The sequence below is a fragment of the Anguilla rostrata genome, chromosome 11 (assembly GCF_018555375.3).
Source record: "Anguilla rostrata isolate EN2019 chromosome 11, ASM1855537v3, whole genome shotgun sequence".
Taxonomy (NCBI): Eukaryota; Metazoa; Chordata; class Actinopteri; order Anguilliformes; family Anguillidae; genus Anguilla; species Anguilla rostrata.
Genome location: NC_057943.1, coordinates 12,146,489 through 12,160,526, shown reverse-complemented (window position 1 = coordinate 12,160,526; position 14,038 = coordinate 12,146,489). Strand labels below are relative to the sequence as shown.

Below are 14,038 nucleotides of genomic sequence, written 5' to 3'. Positions count from 1 at the left end.
CCCCCCCCGCGTGACCGGGGGTTCAGTTCTCTACCTTCACACTTTCTGCACCGTGATCTTACCCCGAACCCTCTCTGCTTTCTTTCTGTCTGAATGAAATTAAACAAGATAAACAGCGAGGGCGGAGTCCTTTCCCGCACTCCTTTTTTAAAAAAATTAATAAATTCCCTTCGCCCCTGAGATACTTTGGACCTCCCGGAGAAACTCAGTTACAGCCTTGAAAGAGAGTTTGTAAGGTAATTAGTGAAGGAGGGATAGACTGGGCCATAAGTAATAAAGATTTCTTTAATCGATCCTCTCTTAGCTCCCAAGGTCCTCCCAGAGCCTCGGAAAGGCCGCTGCTGTAAGAACTGACCAAGCGAAGCCAGGATAATGGGCTCAAATAGGACAGGGGGGGAAAGATGGGTGTTTTCCAAAAGCGAATGCGGGCACGCTCGTCCCCCCGCTGTTTGTTTGCGTTTGTTTCTGCATCGCAGGGAAGGAGACGCATCCGCCCGGGGGGGGATGAGCGTAGCGGGATAGCGTTTGTAGCCAAGCTTCTCGCGCCTGCGAAACAAACCTGCCCCCTTTTCTTTTTCCCTCCTTCCCTCCCTTTCTTCCTGTCAGGCGCCTAAGGAGACATCAGCATTCGTTGGCGGTGTCTCTTACAGGACGTCTCCCCAGCTGCTCACACTTGAGCCAGGCCCCTCTCCGAGTTGGCCACGCCGTAGCGCTCTGGTTAATTCCACACCGGTCCAGTAACTTAATCATCTCGCTGGAAAGCGATCGTGCCGATCCACGGACGGCGGCTGCCAAAGCCTTTGAGCGGCTAAGATATTTGCTTAATCCCAAGATTGGTTGTGAAGCCGGTTTGCTTCTGCTGCTTGTTCCAGTCCAGGGTACCATGGATACACCATTTCCCATTTCTTATCGGCTCCTCCATACGAGGCCTGGTACGGGCGTTCCCTCTGGACGGGCCTTCCTGCCAACTCCCCGTCTGACCCCCCCCTGCCAATCACGCCGAGGTCCACTGCCCCACCCGATCACATGGAACTGCGCTGCCCTCTGCTGGTACCTTTCGTTGCTGGTACCATTTCCCACACATGCTTCCAGGTTCCTCTTGAAAATGAAATGACAATGTCAATGGGGCTCTCTCATAAAAAAACAAGGGATAAATAAATTAATAAATATATTTGCCTCAAATAACAAGTCCAGCCTACATGCATCCAGAAAATTTAGGACTGCTGAGATGTGCCTGAAATCCATGATACCAACCTACTTTCAAACCTTCATCTTTCCATTTTGCCTGGAAGCATAACTGACATGGCGAGTCTTTGTAAAAAACACAGCCTATATTTTACTTTATTTGCACTGATGCAACACACTCTCTTGCCGCACCAGATTTACCCAGAAGCCCTTTCTTTACAAGTGAGGAGGGTGGGGCTTGACTCTTTCCTGTGCCACTGCAAAGAAAGATCCCTTCCCCTTCCAAGTCTCTCCTTTCAATCAACCAGGACACTAGGTAAGAGAATTCTCAAGGGGCCGCACAGACAGGAGCAGACGAGAGTGCGGCATGCCCCCCCATAAAACTGCAAGCCTAGCCATGCACTGGTGTACGGCTGCATACTGATGCACAGGCCCACTGACCTTGGAGTAGGAAGCAACCTTAACGACCATTCCAGGATTTAAATTATAAATGTTTCTTAAACGTGATGCAAATAAATAATAATAATAATGATGATGATGATGATGATGATGAAATACATTTGCAATCTAATCATTTTTCCCCACCCTGACAGCCAGCACATCAAAGAGCAGATGATGGAATCTCTACAAGATTTAAAAAGCGCCCTTAGATATGACAGTTTATGATTTGCTTAAAATTCTATACAGGGCATATGAAAATGAAACGCGTGTCATAAATGATTTCTGCTGTGGCTCCGTACGACATACGTGTCAAACAGATAGCGTGTTCTGCAGCGCACGCACACGGGAACGCAGAGGACGTATGGAGAGACGCAGTGCCAACACACGCTATTCCTGGCTTGGTGATCTGAGGGACTTGGTAGTGTTGCTATGGACGGCAGGAACGTTTGATAGGTTTATACAAGTCAGTGATTGACAGCACACGGGAACTCCAGCTGTTATGCGGTTCAAGGTGCAGTACAAACATATCCGTGAATGATTCATGAGAGTCGTAATCTCTCACACCTTCCTGCTGAATAGAGGAAGAAGACCACATCCTGACAGTGCTATCTGACTGCCTCATGGGGACTTTCACAGGGCTGGCTGGAGCACTAGACTAACTCCAGGCTGTTATGACCCGCTCTTCAGAACCCAAGATGTTTGTAGCAGCAGGCAAATCACATGCATAGCTACTGTACCGTATATAAGCACTCCATATAGACACAGTTCTTACAGTCCATATGAATATAGTCTGTGTGCCTGTTAGTGGAGTTTTTGAAGACTGCTGCACAGCTTGCCATTTGAACACAATTCTTGATTTCTCGAGTTCTTTAAACAAATTAGCATTGCTAGTAAAGGTTTGTTTTTGTTCAAAAGAATATGCTGGGAAAGTTCTATTAAAAATCAAACACTGCATATTTTTCCCTGTTATTTATTGTGAGCATTTTATTTCAATTTGCATTGCCCTGGTTCGGCAACTGCTAATATTCCAACTCTGAGCGAATTCTTTCTTTCATTCTATAATCAAAAGAAGAACAGCGGTTCTTCTGTGCATTTAGAAAATCCCCTGAGAGACAGTCAAATTGTGGCTGGCATATTCATGAGCAGGGGTTTAGTCCAACAGTGCTACACATTCAGAAGAGTTCAGATAATGGTTATCTCCACTGCCTAAGGAGTGCACCCTCCAGGAATTGGCTTTTTCACAAATGGCATGTTGAGACCCCTCAGGTAAGCTCAGGATGTTGCTCAATCAATGCCTCCTCAGACTTTCATTTCAATTGGAAGTGCCTTCTGCCTGGCCGTCTCAAGGACCATCTCACTTAATCTTTCTTTTATCCACATCGACTCACTTGTGGAGCTGAGCTGCCAAGCTCAGAGGAGATTCTACGGAGCTTGGCACTGACAGGGTTGGGACTGCACTAAGCTGTTAATCACTAAGCCTGCTCAACACCGGGAAACTTCTCCCATTAACACTCAGGGGGTTTTCTCAGATATGTTAAGAAATCAGAGAAAAATTTTTTTTTTTTTAATTGTTCAATTTTTTGAATGTCAAAATGTGCTTTGCAGTGGAGAATAACAGAGAATGCCATTGCACTTTTTCCCCATTCAGATGTTATTAAATCCCACATTGTGGGCTGGGACTGACCCCAGAAATCCTCCAACAAAGAAACCGGGCAGCAGTGTAGCCTAATGAACAGGGATATGAGCTTGCAGCGTAAAAGACTTCAGGCTCAATTATCAGGAAGGGCACTTCCGTTATACCCTTGAGCAAGGTACTCTACCTAAATGGCTTCATTAGCTATCCAGCTGTGTAAATGGATTGAATGTAAAAGGCATGTAAGTTGTGTACATTGCTGTGAATAAGCAATGCTAAATGGCAAAATGTCAATATAAAACATAAATATGAAAGTGGCATAGAGAGGAAACCTTTTCAATGCCGCAGCGCTAATTTACACAAGTGAACTCAGACGCAAAGACAGCAAAGCATTTAGAAATGGCAGTAAGTGCATAACGAAGTAAATTAAGGCTTAATCCATAATCAACAAAAGCACTCTGGCTGAAAGCAGAACATTTAGACTCAGACAGGGGGCTGTGCAGTTGCTTATTTTATTCCAATTGCTTATTTTACCCATCCTCGTCTACTCGGTCCCCGCCTGACCCGGAAATCAATCGAGGTCCGCCATCTTTCAGGACATTCTGCATCTGGTAAATGCTCCTTAGGGGAGCGAGGAGGCTCCCGGAGGATGCTTCAGCGAGGATACATGAGTGCATCCTTTGCAGAAGTTTTTTGTTTTCAGAAGGCAAGCCGTATAAATGATCGACTGTGGATCCACCTCTCACCGTCTGCCTCGACTTAATTGACATGGCTTCAAACTGCCACTTGACTGAACATGAACTCTCCATGTGCCTATTACATGTTTCCTTGATTCCTATGTCCTCATGTCTTTTCCTTGCGTCCTCCGTTGGGTGGAGCTAAGGAGCGAGGAAAGGACACGAGGAAAGGACGCAAGGAGTGAAAATAAGATAAGATATACTTTTATTGAACCCCGTGAGGTAATTTGTCCTCTGCATTTTGACCCATCCTGGTTACTTCGGAGCAGTGGGCAGCCACAGTGCAGCGCCCGGGGACCAACTCCAGTTCTGAGGCCAGCGCCTTGGTCAAGGGCACCTGCAGGAGCGCACCTAACATGCATGTCTTTGAGTGTGGGAGGAAACCAGAGTACCCGGAGTAAACCCACGCGGACATGCAAACTCCGCACAGAAAGGCCCCAAGCCAAGATTCGAACCCACGACCTTCTTGCTGTGAGGCGACAGTGCTAACCACTACGCCACCGTGTCTGCCCCAATAAGTGATTGGAATGAGCCCAGTATCTACAGGCAAAGCAATGGTGCACAAGAAGCTACTTGACTTGTCGCACGGGCAGCCTTCAGCCCAATCAGCAGAGCTTGCACACAAAGGTGAAAGTCTGCTGAAAGTCTGTCCCTCTCCCCTATCTTGCCGTTTTCAGATACTGAGAACTGCCACAAATTGTACGTTCCTCAAAAGCCTGAAACCAATTTCCCAATGGATTGATGCAGTTCTCTTGTCACTCACAGATTCTCTTTACTCCTGTATGCAGCACAGGAAGTAGATGTTCTGGCACAACCTGCACCTTGTCATTTTAAACTGCATCTCGGCTTTCCAAATATGAATATTTCACAAGGTTTTACTTTCCATCCCAATGCCAAATATAGCACTACATCGCCTAACCTCTTTTGATTCCTAATAACACTATATTCTCTATTTCCCTCTTGAAACTATGATGGCTTCTAACTTTATGCTGTAATATTATGTTTTGACTGCTATGATTGGTTGTGGCCCTGGTGACTCATTAGCACTGTTTGTTGCCTAAACCTGTGTGCTTGCATGTAAATTGCTCTGGGTAAAATGCCTAAATGTAAATACAATTAAAATCTGACATCCTTCCTCAACTCTCAGTTGAACAATGATACTCTTTCTTTCAGTCCTTCTTCCATAGGTGAAACTCTTTCTAAAGCAGGTGTTCCAAAACTGGGGTCCTGGGACCCCTGGAGGCCCCAGAGGCATCAAGCAAAACAGAAAAAAAAAAACATTTTGGTTACATTTCCATATTCCATGCACACATCCTTGATAATACTGCAATCATAAATGTTTTTACATAAACCATTGATTTAATAATAATGACAGTGACCTAGATGGGTCACCCCTGCAGTCACTGGATTACTACCTGCAGTGGGTCCCTGGCCAAAGGGTGGTGATACGACACAGTGCTGCATTTTCAGTTTAAAGCAGCCTCAGGTCCTCTGTTGGAAAAGGCCATTCGGCCATTTCTTTGCCGCACCAGTGTACGTGCGCAGTGGAGCAGAGGGGGTTTGAACACAGGCAGATCTAAAAGGGTGTTCATGGCCCTGAAGACTGCAAATTGTTAAATGCTGTGAAAAGCCAGGGGAATTTCCATTGAGCTGTCAACCGACTGAGGGGCTTGGGGCATCGGCAGGTGGAAGAGACACACTGTCGTCCTTGGGAACTAACTGTCCTGACAATTTGTCTCACTTTTAAATATGCCTGCATGGAAATTACTGTCTAATGCCTCCCATACATTATGCAAGTTTTGGGTGACTAAAGTCAGACACCTCTCACATTTAATGACTGTCTTTCCTAAATCACTGGCCTTTCAGCATCCCAATCAAGCTAAAACTAATGATTTCTGTGCGATTTTGAAAATTTTACTGCGACAGTAAAATTCACTGCACAAATTGTGTAGAGCATGGAAGTCTTAACTCACTACACACCCACACTCATCAAAAAACCACTCAATCGCTCTGTTTCAGAGGAGAGGGTTCACTGGCGTCCAGAAAGGGTTCCTCCCCCCTCGCGAACTCCCTCTGGATGCACAGTGTTAGAGAAGCTGTGTCCGCTCTCAGACGTTCTGAGACCAGGGATCTCTCCTCAACAGCTATGTTTACCACAACATTATTTTTGGCCAATGTGGGCAGTTCCTGCAGGCTTAAGAAACCCACTGGTTGTTAATGGAGGGCAGCGGAACTGTGACCTCAGCGCTAAGGCCAGCGGTGGGACTCCAGTGGATCTGACAGGTCATGGTCTCGGATGGGTGTCCTACCGTCTCTTGGAAACTGACACTAAGCATCAGTGCTCTTAGAGCTGGACTTCGAGCTCCCGGCCCTTCATTTCAACACTTCACGCCACTTGGGCTGCCGGGGCTTTGACACCACACGGGAACCCTCCTTTACTGTGTGCACGGGTGTCCCCAAGTCAATTAGGCAATAATGGCTCAGCAAGCACTTCTGCCGTTCACCGTTTGACCCGTGAGCAGTTTGCCCACTCTTAAACGCTCTGTCAAGTGAGCCAGCCGGCTGTGAAAGGGAAATGGCTGTTTTGTAAGGGAATTCTCCTGTTACCACACTGGACTGCCATCCGCAGCCCTTTCAGTAATCAACACCGTGCTATCAATTTCACACGGCAGAGAATGACATGATAAGAGAGTGAATTTGTCTTGCCTTCCAAAAAAATAATAATAATACAATCGGTGGTCACATTTGTTGGCTGATTATTTAGGCACAAGAGACACTCGCATAGCCCTGAAAGCTATATGAGCAGAACACCCGATGACGTTATTGATTATGCTTTTCGCAGAGACTGTTTTTTCAAACAAAAAACAGACACAAACAACCCATTACTCACAAGAGGACACATGGCCATGTTGTTACCCACGGCATTACAGACACACTGGGCCTCATTTATTAAGTCCTTTAGCATGCTCAAGACCTTTCAGCACACACAAAACTAATAACACAATCAATGATTGGTGCAAAAGAAATGTCATGGTATTTGTTTTGCGTGTGCTGAAAGGTCTTGCACGTGCTACAGGTAAACAGGCCCACTGTCGTTCGCAGTACAAGAGACACAAGCACGCTACTGCTCACAATACAACAGACGCACCGACACTCACTATAGGTCAGACAGACTGCCACTCACCTTCTGCTCCTGCATCTTTGTGGAGAAAACTGGCACACGGCAAGCAAGCAGTGGACACCAGAACGGAGCTTTGGTCTTCCCATCATCCTCTGCACAGAACCAGCCAGGCAGGTTTTCTTCCCCTAAACACAGATGTGGGTGTCAGTTTAAAAAAAAAAAAAAAAAACCTCTGTGTCCAGTTGTTTGAGCCCACTGAAAGAAAAAGTGGCCTCCACAGCATGGTTTCCAGTGCATCTATAAATCAGGCCTATGAATTCCTAACATTGCCATTTTAACACATTCATAAATTACGAATCTGTGCAGTTTGACAGATCGTATGGCATAGTCCTCTGTGGGAGGGAAAATTATTTCTGGACTAACAGATTCTAGACAGATTAACATGCTCAATAAACATGTACAAATACAAAAATAGGAAAAATAAGAATGCAGAAACGATGCATAACACAATGGCTATCATAATTTTTTTTTGCTGACAGAACCCATTTTGCCACCTCAAGCAATCTGACATAATGACATAGTAATAACTTAGTTACTATATGTAGTCAGATTTATGAATACAGTACAGTTATAACTAGTTTGGATGGTGTGGATGCCATCGACAGGGAGTCCTCTTGGCATTACGTGGATTTGTAATGTAATGTAATTTCATTTGTGAAAGGTAAATCAGTCATAAAGCAGGGACAGAAGATCCCTTACACAGAATACACTGTAAAGTCTGCTCACTGCTCTCTGCTAAGTTACTGCCAGTTGTGACAGACTCAAGCCCAGCTATGTCACAGATTAAGCAGCATCTACTTCTACTTCTTTACTCAACCTGTGGCATATACATTAGAAAGAAATCAAGCCAGTCAAGGCTCAAGAAGCATTTTCGCAAAAATAAAGGCATACATCAAGTGACTCATGTGATTTGATAAGTGCAAACAAGACTGTGTTTGACATTGAGATGTTATTGCTGAGAGAATCCAGAAGTTTGATAGCTAATCTTAAAGAGCAATTAGACTAGTTTTGACTGCACATGTACAACTCTTGTGTAATATTTCAGACAGATTGCCTTCAACAAGATGAGTGCATTCGATGACTATCAATTTGGAGACAGATCAGAGTTTTTTTTTTTTTTTTTCAAAATAACATTTTTGAACTGAAAGATTGTAACATCTTTTCACAACAACAATAATAATAATAATCGTCATCATCGTCATCATTGTCATCATCATTTGTAAGCTCCTTGTCTGTCATACATCCAACTGGTTTGTTTAGTTTCACGGATAAAGCTTTCACTCCAATGGACAAAAGAATGTTGCCAGGTCTATTTAATCACAGACTTCAAACAGACAGCCTCCGCCATCTAGCAAATCTCATCCAAGATTCATAAATATGGCTGATATTTCCAGACTGCTCTTCTGCACCCTAGCATTTCTTTATATTCCTGAACAAAACAGTTCAAACAAATCGTTATAAAAAGAATGAAATTTACATTTCAGACCTCAGCAGGTAGCAATGCAAAATATTTCTGAAGCAACACACCGTCTTAAACCTCCTTAATGGTTTTATTCAAGCTGAGACTGATCCATTATTTAAACGGCCTCTGGATAATTCTCAACTAATGAATACAGTTGGAAAATGAAAACCATTTTAGGCTCTTTGGGTATTCAAATGCAAGATTAAAAAAATGAGGTCTAACGCTGTCCTGTATTGTGGTACTTTTTCATAGCAATTAAAGAAAAGAAGTGTGCTTTCTTGGTCAGGTACAACAGTTAATCTCCCCACCCTCCCAGTCCAGTTAAAAGGACATCCTCACTGCTGCTACAGATGCCTTGTGCATTCTGTTGCACTGGTCCGTTCACCTGCACCACAGTGGGGCAACTTTCCCCAAACATTTAGTAAGGGAGATTTCATTGGCTTTTCCAAGTTTACAAGTCAATGTTTCTATAAAAGGAAAAAAAGAAAGAAAGAAAAAAAAACACACTAACTCCCCTCTCCCTCACTCTGCGGGTCTTGAAGCATGTACATATTTAATTTTAACTTTGCCCATCTCTGGCCCCAGCAGTAATGTAATCCCTCCCTGGCTCTCTGAATTCATTAATTATTACACATATCTGACGTAAATATTTCACTAATGCTTAAGTTAAGTTAATGCTTAGTAAGTATCCTCACTGGTTGCATCATGAAACACAGTACGTTGCTATATTTTTTTTTTAATTTGGCCCTGGAATTATTAAGGTTCTTATGCGCAAAGAGGGTATAAACACAAATAGAAAAAATGGGCTCCCTCTGAAGAGCGATGCTTGACATTTAGATCTATTGGTAGTGGCCCCGGGCCATTGAATGTATTAATGATGAGAAATAAGGCCGCTTTTGCCTCCAGTGCCAGACAGCGAACGCGGCGCTGTGATTCAGCCATGCAGGAGACACATGCACATCAGACCCCGCGCCCCTGCCTCATAAGGGGGGTCACCACAGATGAATCGGGCATTAATGAGGGGTGCGTGCATGGGAGACGGCGCCCCGCTTTCAGCAGAGCCGAACAAACACAGATTAACGACCCCCCCCCACACCCCATTCCCCGCTCGTCCTCCTCAATGTTGCGCTGTGCAGGGAAATAAATTCAAGGCCACTCTCGCTGACCTTTGAAGTGGGAATGAGCTCGGAGCAAGGCTGGCATATTGATTCAGGAGGACTGAGCCACACGCGAGTGTACTCAGCATCCCTCTTCAGAATATCGACGTGGACACGGCTCCGCGGGACCGCATGGCACGCTCCCCGGGAAAGGCCCCTGGTGCAAGTGGATAAGATCTCTCTCTCTTTGTCAAATCCCCGACATCCAGTCATTACTTAGGCGAGACCACCTTACGCCGTCACTCACAAGCGAGAACAGACGCGTCTCCGTCAGGCTTTCCCAGAATTCCTAGGGCCACCGTCTCCCACTGGTCTCCCTGACTCGCAGTTTGACCGCTCCAGCATTTCAGCCGATGAGCAGCCGGTAGAATGTGCTTTCCCCCTCTCTTCGCTCAGCCCAAGACACATTTTGAAGGAAAGCCGCTACAAGGCAGCATGCTCCCCTCTCCAGAGTCTTATCCAAGCTTTACTTTATGTGGCCATTATCATTCCATCTGTTCGCCCAACAGGAACTTTCATTTATTTTGATTTTCCGAAAAAAAACTCAATAAACATTCGAGAATTAATGGGTAACAGCTTACACTACACCAAGCAAATGGTCATTATTAAGATGAATTATGACTGTTTGGTAGTACATGTGAATTTAGTTAAATATGCAACAATAAAATAATACAAGACATAAAAAAATTGATTTATAAAAATTAAAAATGCAAATAGAGAGGGCTTTTCAGGTCCTCCATTTTACTAGTCTCATTTATAACAAACCTCTAAATTCATAGTTTACTCACACCGCCTAACAGGCAGGGTTAAAAACGCATTTAAAAGACATCAAACCGTTGCTTAACGGCTCCAGCCCTTTAATGGCACTTTTTTTAAAAACAAAATCCACACTTGTTCCAGTTCATTTCCTGCATCGGGGTTTAAGCTAGTGCTCATGTGAGCTTTCTGCTGTTATCATATTTTATATTGGAAATCAGCTGTGTTTAAACGGTCCTCTGGGTCCATTTATGCGCATTTAACGCTGAAAGCCCAGAAAAACTATTACTGCGTGTGATTCCTTGGGTTCATAATTGTCTGCGGCGTTCATAATTTAATTTTCCTCAATGCGGATGATGCAGACTGATGAATATAAGCTTTGATAAACACTGGTATGACCAATAGGATTAATTCCTGGTTGTATTCCTCCTGCATTTGAAAGCTTAGACCCTGGCAAATCCCGTGTGACTTCCAGGAAGTACAATTATTAAACAGCGTGTCCTAGTACATATGTTTTAACCTCAAAATACCTGCTCAGTACATTAAAAGTAGAAGGTGCATGACCACAACTGAAAGTACAAAAGGTTATGTTTATAATTAACAGGCTGCCTCTTGTGTAAGTTGAGTGTTTCAGGATGCAAGTCTGATTTTATTTATTTATTTTCCACAGCAGTAGACTATCATTCACTTTGTAAATGCATTGCAGGACATTGTGTATGAATAGATAACCAAAGTTTTACATACAGGGATAAAGAATCCAATAGTACCCCTGTGCAACCTATTTAAGAGAGAAGCACAATTTGGCCCAAATATAGTCGCACTAGTATTATGTGCACTACACGGTCATACTGGTCATCTTTGTTGGTTTGGGGTAAATGTTTGCATCCACAGGTCTGTGAGATGGAGACTCTTTTATTTATGGTTTTTTTTCCACCCTTTTCTCCCTAATTCAAGAATTTGGAATGCCCAACGCTCATCGCAAACCTCGGTTGAGAGCTTGAAGCTCGTGCTCTCCTCCGAAGACCGTGATTTCACTTCTCATCTCGCCACAGCCCACACAGACAGTGAGTCAGAGGAAGACGCTTGCGCGCAGCTCAACGGGCAGACATACGGATGCCCGATCAACCAGCGGGGGGTGATGGCGAGCGGCACCAGAGCCAATCGTGCGTCGTGCGCTTCGGAGAAGGGCACATGCTTCAGAGGGTGTGATGAGCTTCGCAGCGTGAGCATATCGGGGCATACTGCCCGCCAAAGTCAGCACTGACACGGTCCGAATTCAGTACCGGACCACTGGGCCCATCCGTGCACTGGTCCAGCACAACGGGAGGAGCCACCCAGCGTCCCCAAGGCTGGTTCTGTCAGGGAGTTTCAGTGGTGTGTCAGGTGTCTGCAGCTGCTGGACCACAGAGAGAGAGTGTTTGGCACGGACATCGCCAGGCTGAGATACAGAGGAAAATGAGTGGTGAAAACCAGCACTTAGGCTGAGTCCCGCTGGGAACCATCCCCACCCTAACAGAGGGGGGTCAGGTATTCATGAGCTGAGTAACTCAACCTGGGTAAGGAAGTGAAACAATGAGCACTTGCTCTGTCTACAGTGTCTGTAACTGCCCTCTGTCTCCATCTACATCTGTCTATTACTCTCCATCTGTCCATCTTCCTCTCCTTCACTCCCATTCCCTCTCTCCCTCCCATTTACTCTCTCTCTCTCCATGCTCTCGCCCCCTCTCCACCTCTCTGTAACCTCTCTCCATCTCTCTCCACCCTCTCCCCCTCTGTCAGCTTGCTGGCGCCTCCTCCACCTCTCTGGGAGAGAGGAAGAGCATGTGTGGGTTCTCCTGCAGGGGGCGCTGGAGGCGCTCCAGGGAAACACTCTGGTTGCTGTCACATGTTTCTAGCATGGAAAGGGGAGGCCAATCATCCTTACATCCGTTATGTTTTTGACAGATGTGCTTATCTAGGGCAAGTTAGAAGGTTATTTTTATTTATATATTTATTTATGTATTGCCATGACCCATTTGTTTGGCTGGATATTTATCGATGCAATTTAGGTCAAGTCACTTCCTCTAGGGGACAACAGTAGCCTTTGCTGTACGGATCAAGTTCCTCACTGGACTACATCACACCCTGCAGAGCACATTACACAATAGACCACATCACACTGTCCAGAACACATTACACACTAGACTACATTACACCCTACAGAGCACATTACACACTAGACTACATTACACCCTACAGAGCACATTACACACTAGACTACATCACACCCTGCAGAGCACATTACACAATAGACCACACCACACTGTCCAGAACACATTACACACTAGACTACATTACACCCTACAGAGCACATTACACACTAAACTACATCACACCATGCAGAACACATTACACACTAGACTACATTACACCCTACAGAGCACATTACACACTAGACCACATCACACTCTGCAGAGCACATTACACACTAGAATACATCGCACCCTGCAGAGCACATTACACACTGCATCACACCACCAATCCAATGTACTATCGTGGAAAATTAACCATCTTAATCTACTTCTATGTAATACCACAGAGTTGTTCTTCTCCAGGGACTGGCTATTCTGCATGTTTCTCTCCTGGGTGTGGCTAATCTGCATATTCCTCTCCTGTGGTTAGGCTAATCTGCATGTTCCTCTCCTGAGATTGGCTAATCTCATGTTCCTCTCTTGAGATTGGCTGATCTGCATGTTCCTCTCCAGGGAGTGGCTAATCTGCATGTTCCTCTCCTGGGAGTGGCTAATCTGCATGTTCCTCTCCTAGGAGTGGCTAATCTGCATGTTCCTCTCCTGGGAGCGTGTAATGTATTAGGCCCACTTGTGGGAGTGGCCTATGGAGGAAATGTGTTCAATGGTAGCTGTTAGGAATTCATAGAGTCAGACCGCACACAACCCCCACCCCTTTCGTCTTGGTACAACGGGCCTCGCCTCCCAAGGTTCACCAGGAGCGTGGTGAACATCCGGACAGTGCAAAACATTGGGACACCAAATTTCCCTCCCCCAAACCCTTCTTAACAGAGAGAGGTGTCCTATCAGGGACATATTTACCCCCCGAAGCAGAACACTGAAGTGTGAGACGTACTCGACTTCACAGAGGCTGACGGAAAGAGTGCTCAGCACGTCAGGGCCACAGCAGATCCATGGGCCCCAGCACGGGAGCTTTTAATAAGGGGAATAAAGTGGCCCGACTCCCCTTCAGCACCGGAGGGCCAGCGAGGAGCACCAGAGTGCTGAGCGGAGGGACAGGGTTTCAAATAAGCACCGACCTGCCCCACTTTTTCTTTTTTCAGGAAGGGACCGCGCAGCCCAATTTACCCAGAAGCCCTTTTTCAAGGAGGGCAAAGTCCGTGGACTCTTCCCAGTGCCATTATAGAAGAGGTTGTTTTCCTTCACCCAAGAGATTCATTATGATCAACCTGGACTTTAAAGTCTCAGGAGAATACAA

At 45.3% G+C, this 14,038-nt stretch overlaps 1 protein-coding gene across 1 annotated transcript in view; it reads right to left on the bottom strand.

Moving 5' to 3' along the window:
• arhgef10lb (Rho guanine nucleotide exchange factor (GEF) 10-like b) overlaps positions 1–14,038 on the bottom strand; it is a 93,868-nt gene that overhangs the window by 28,876 nt on the left and 50,954 nt on the right. The window contains 1 exon segment of the mRNA XM_064297959.1: positions 7,181–7,302. Coding sequence (XP_064154029.1) covers positions 7,181–7,302 — 122 coding nt within the window.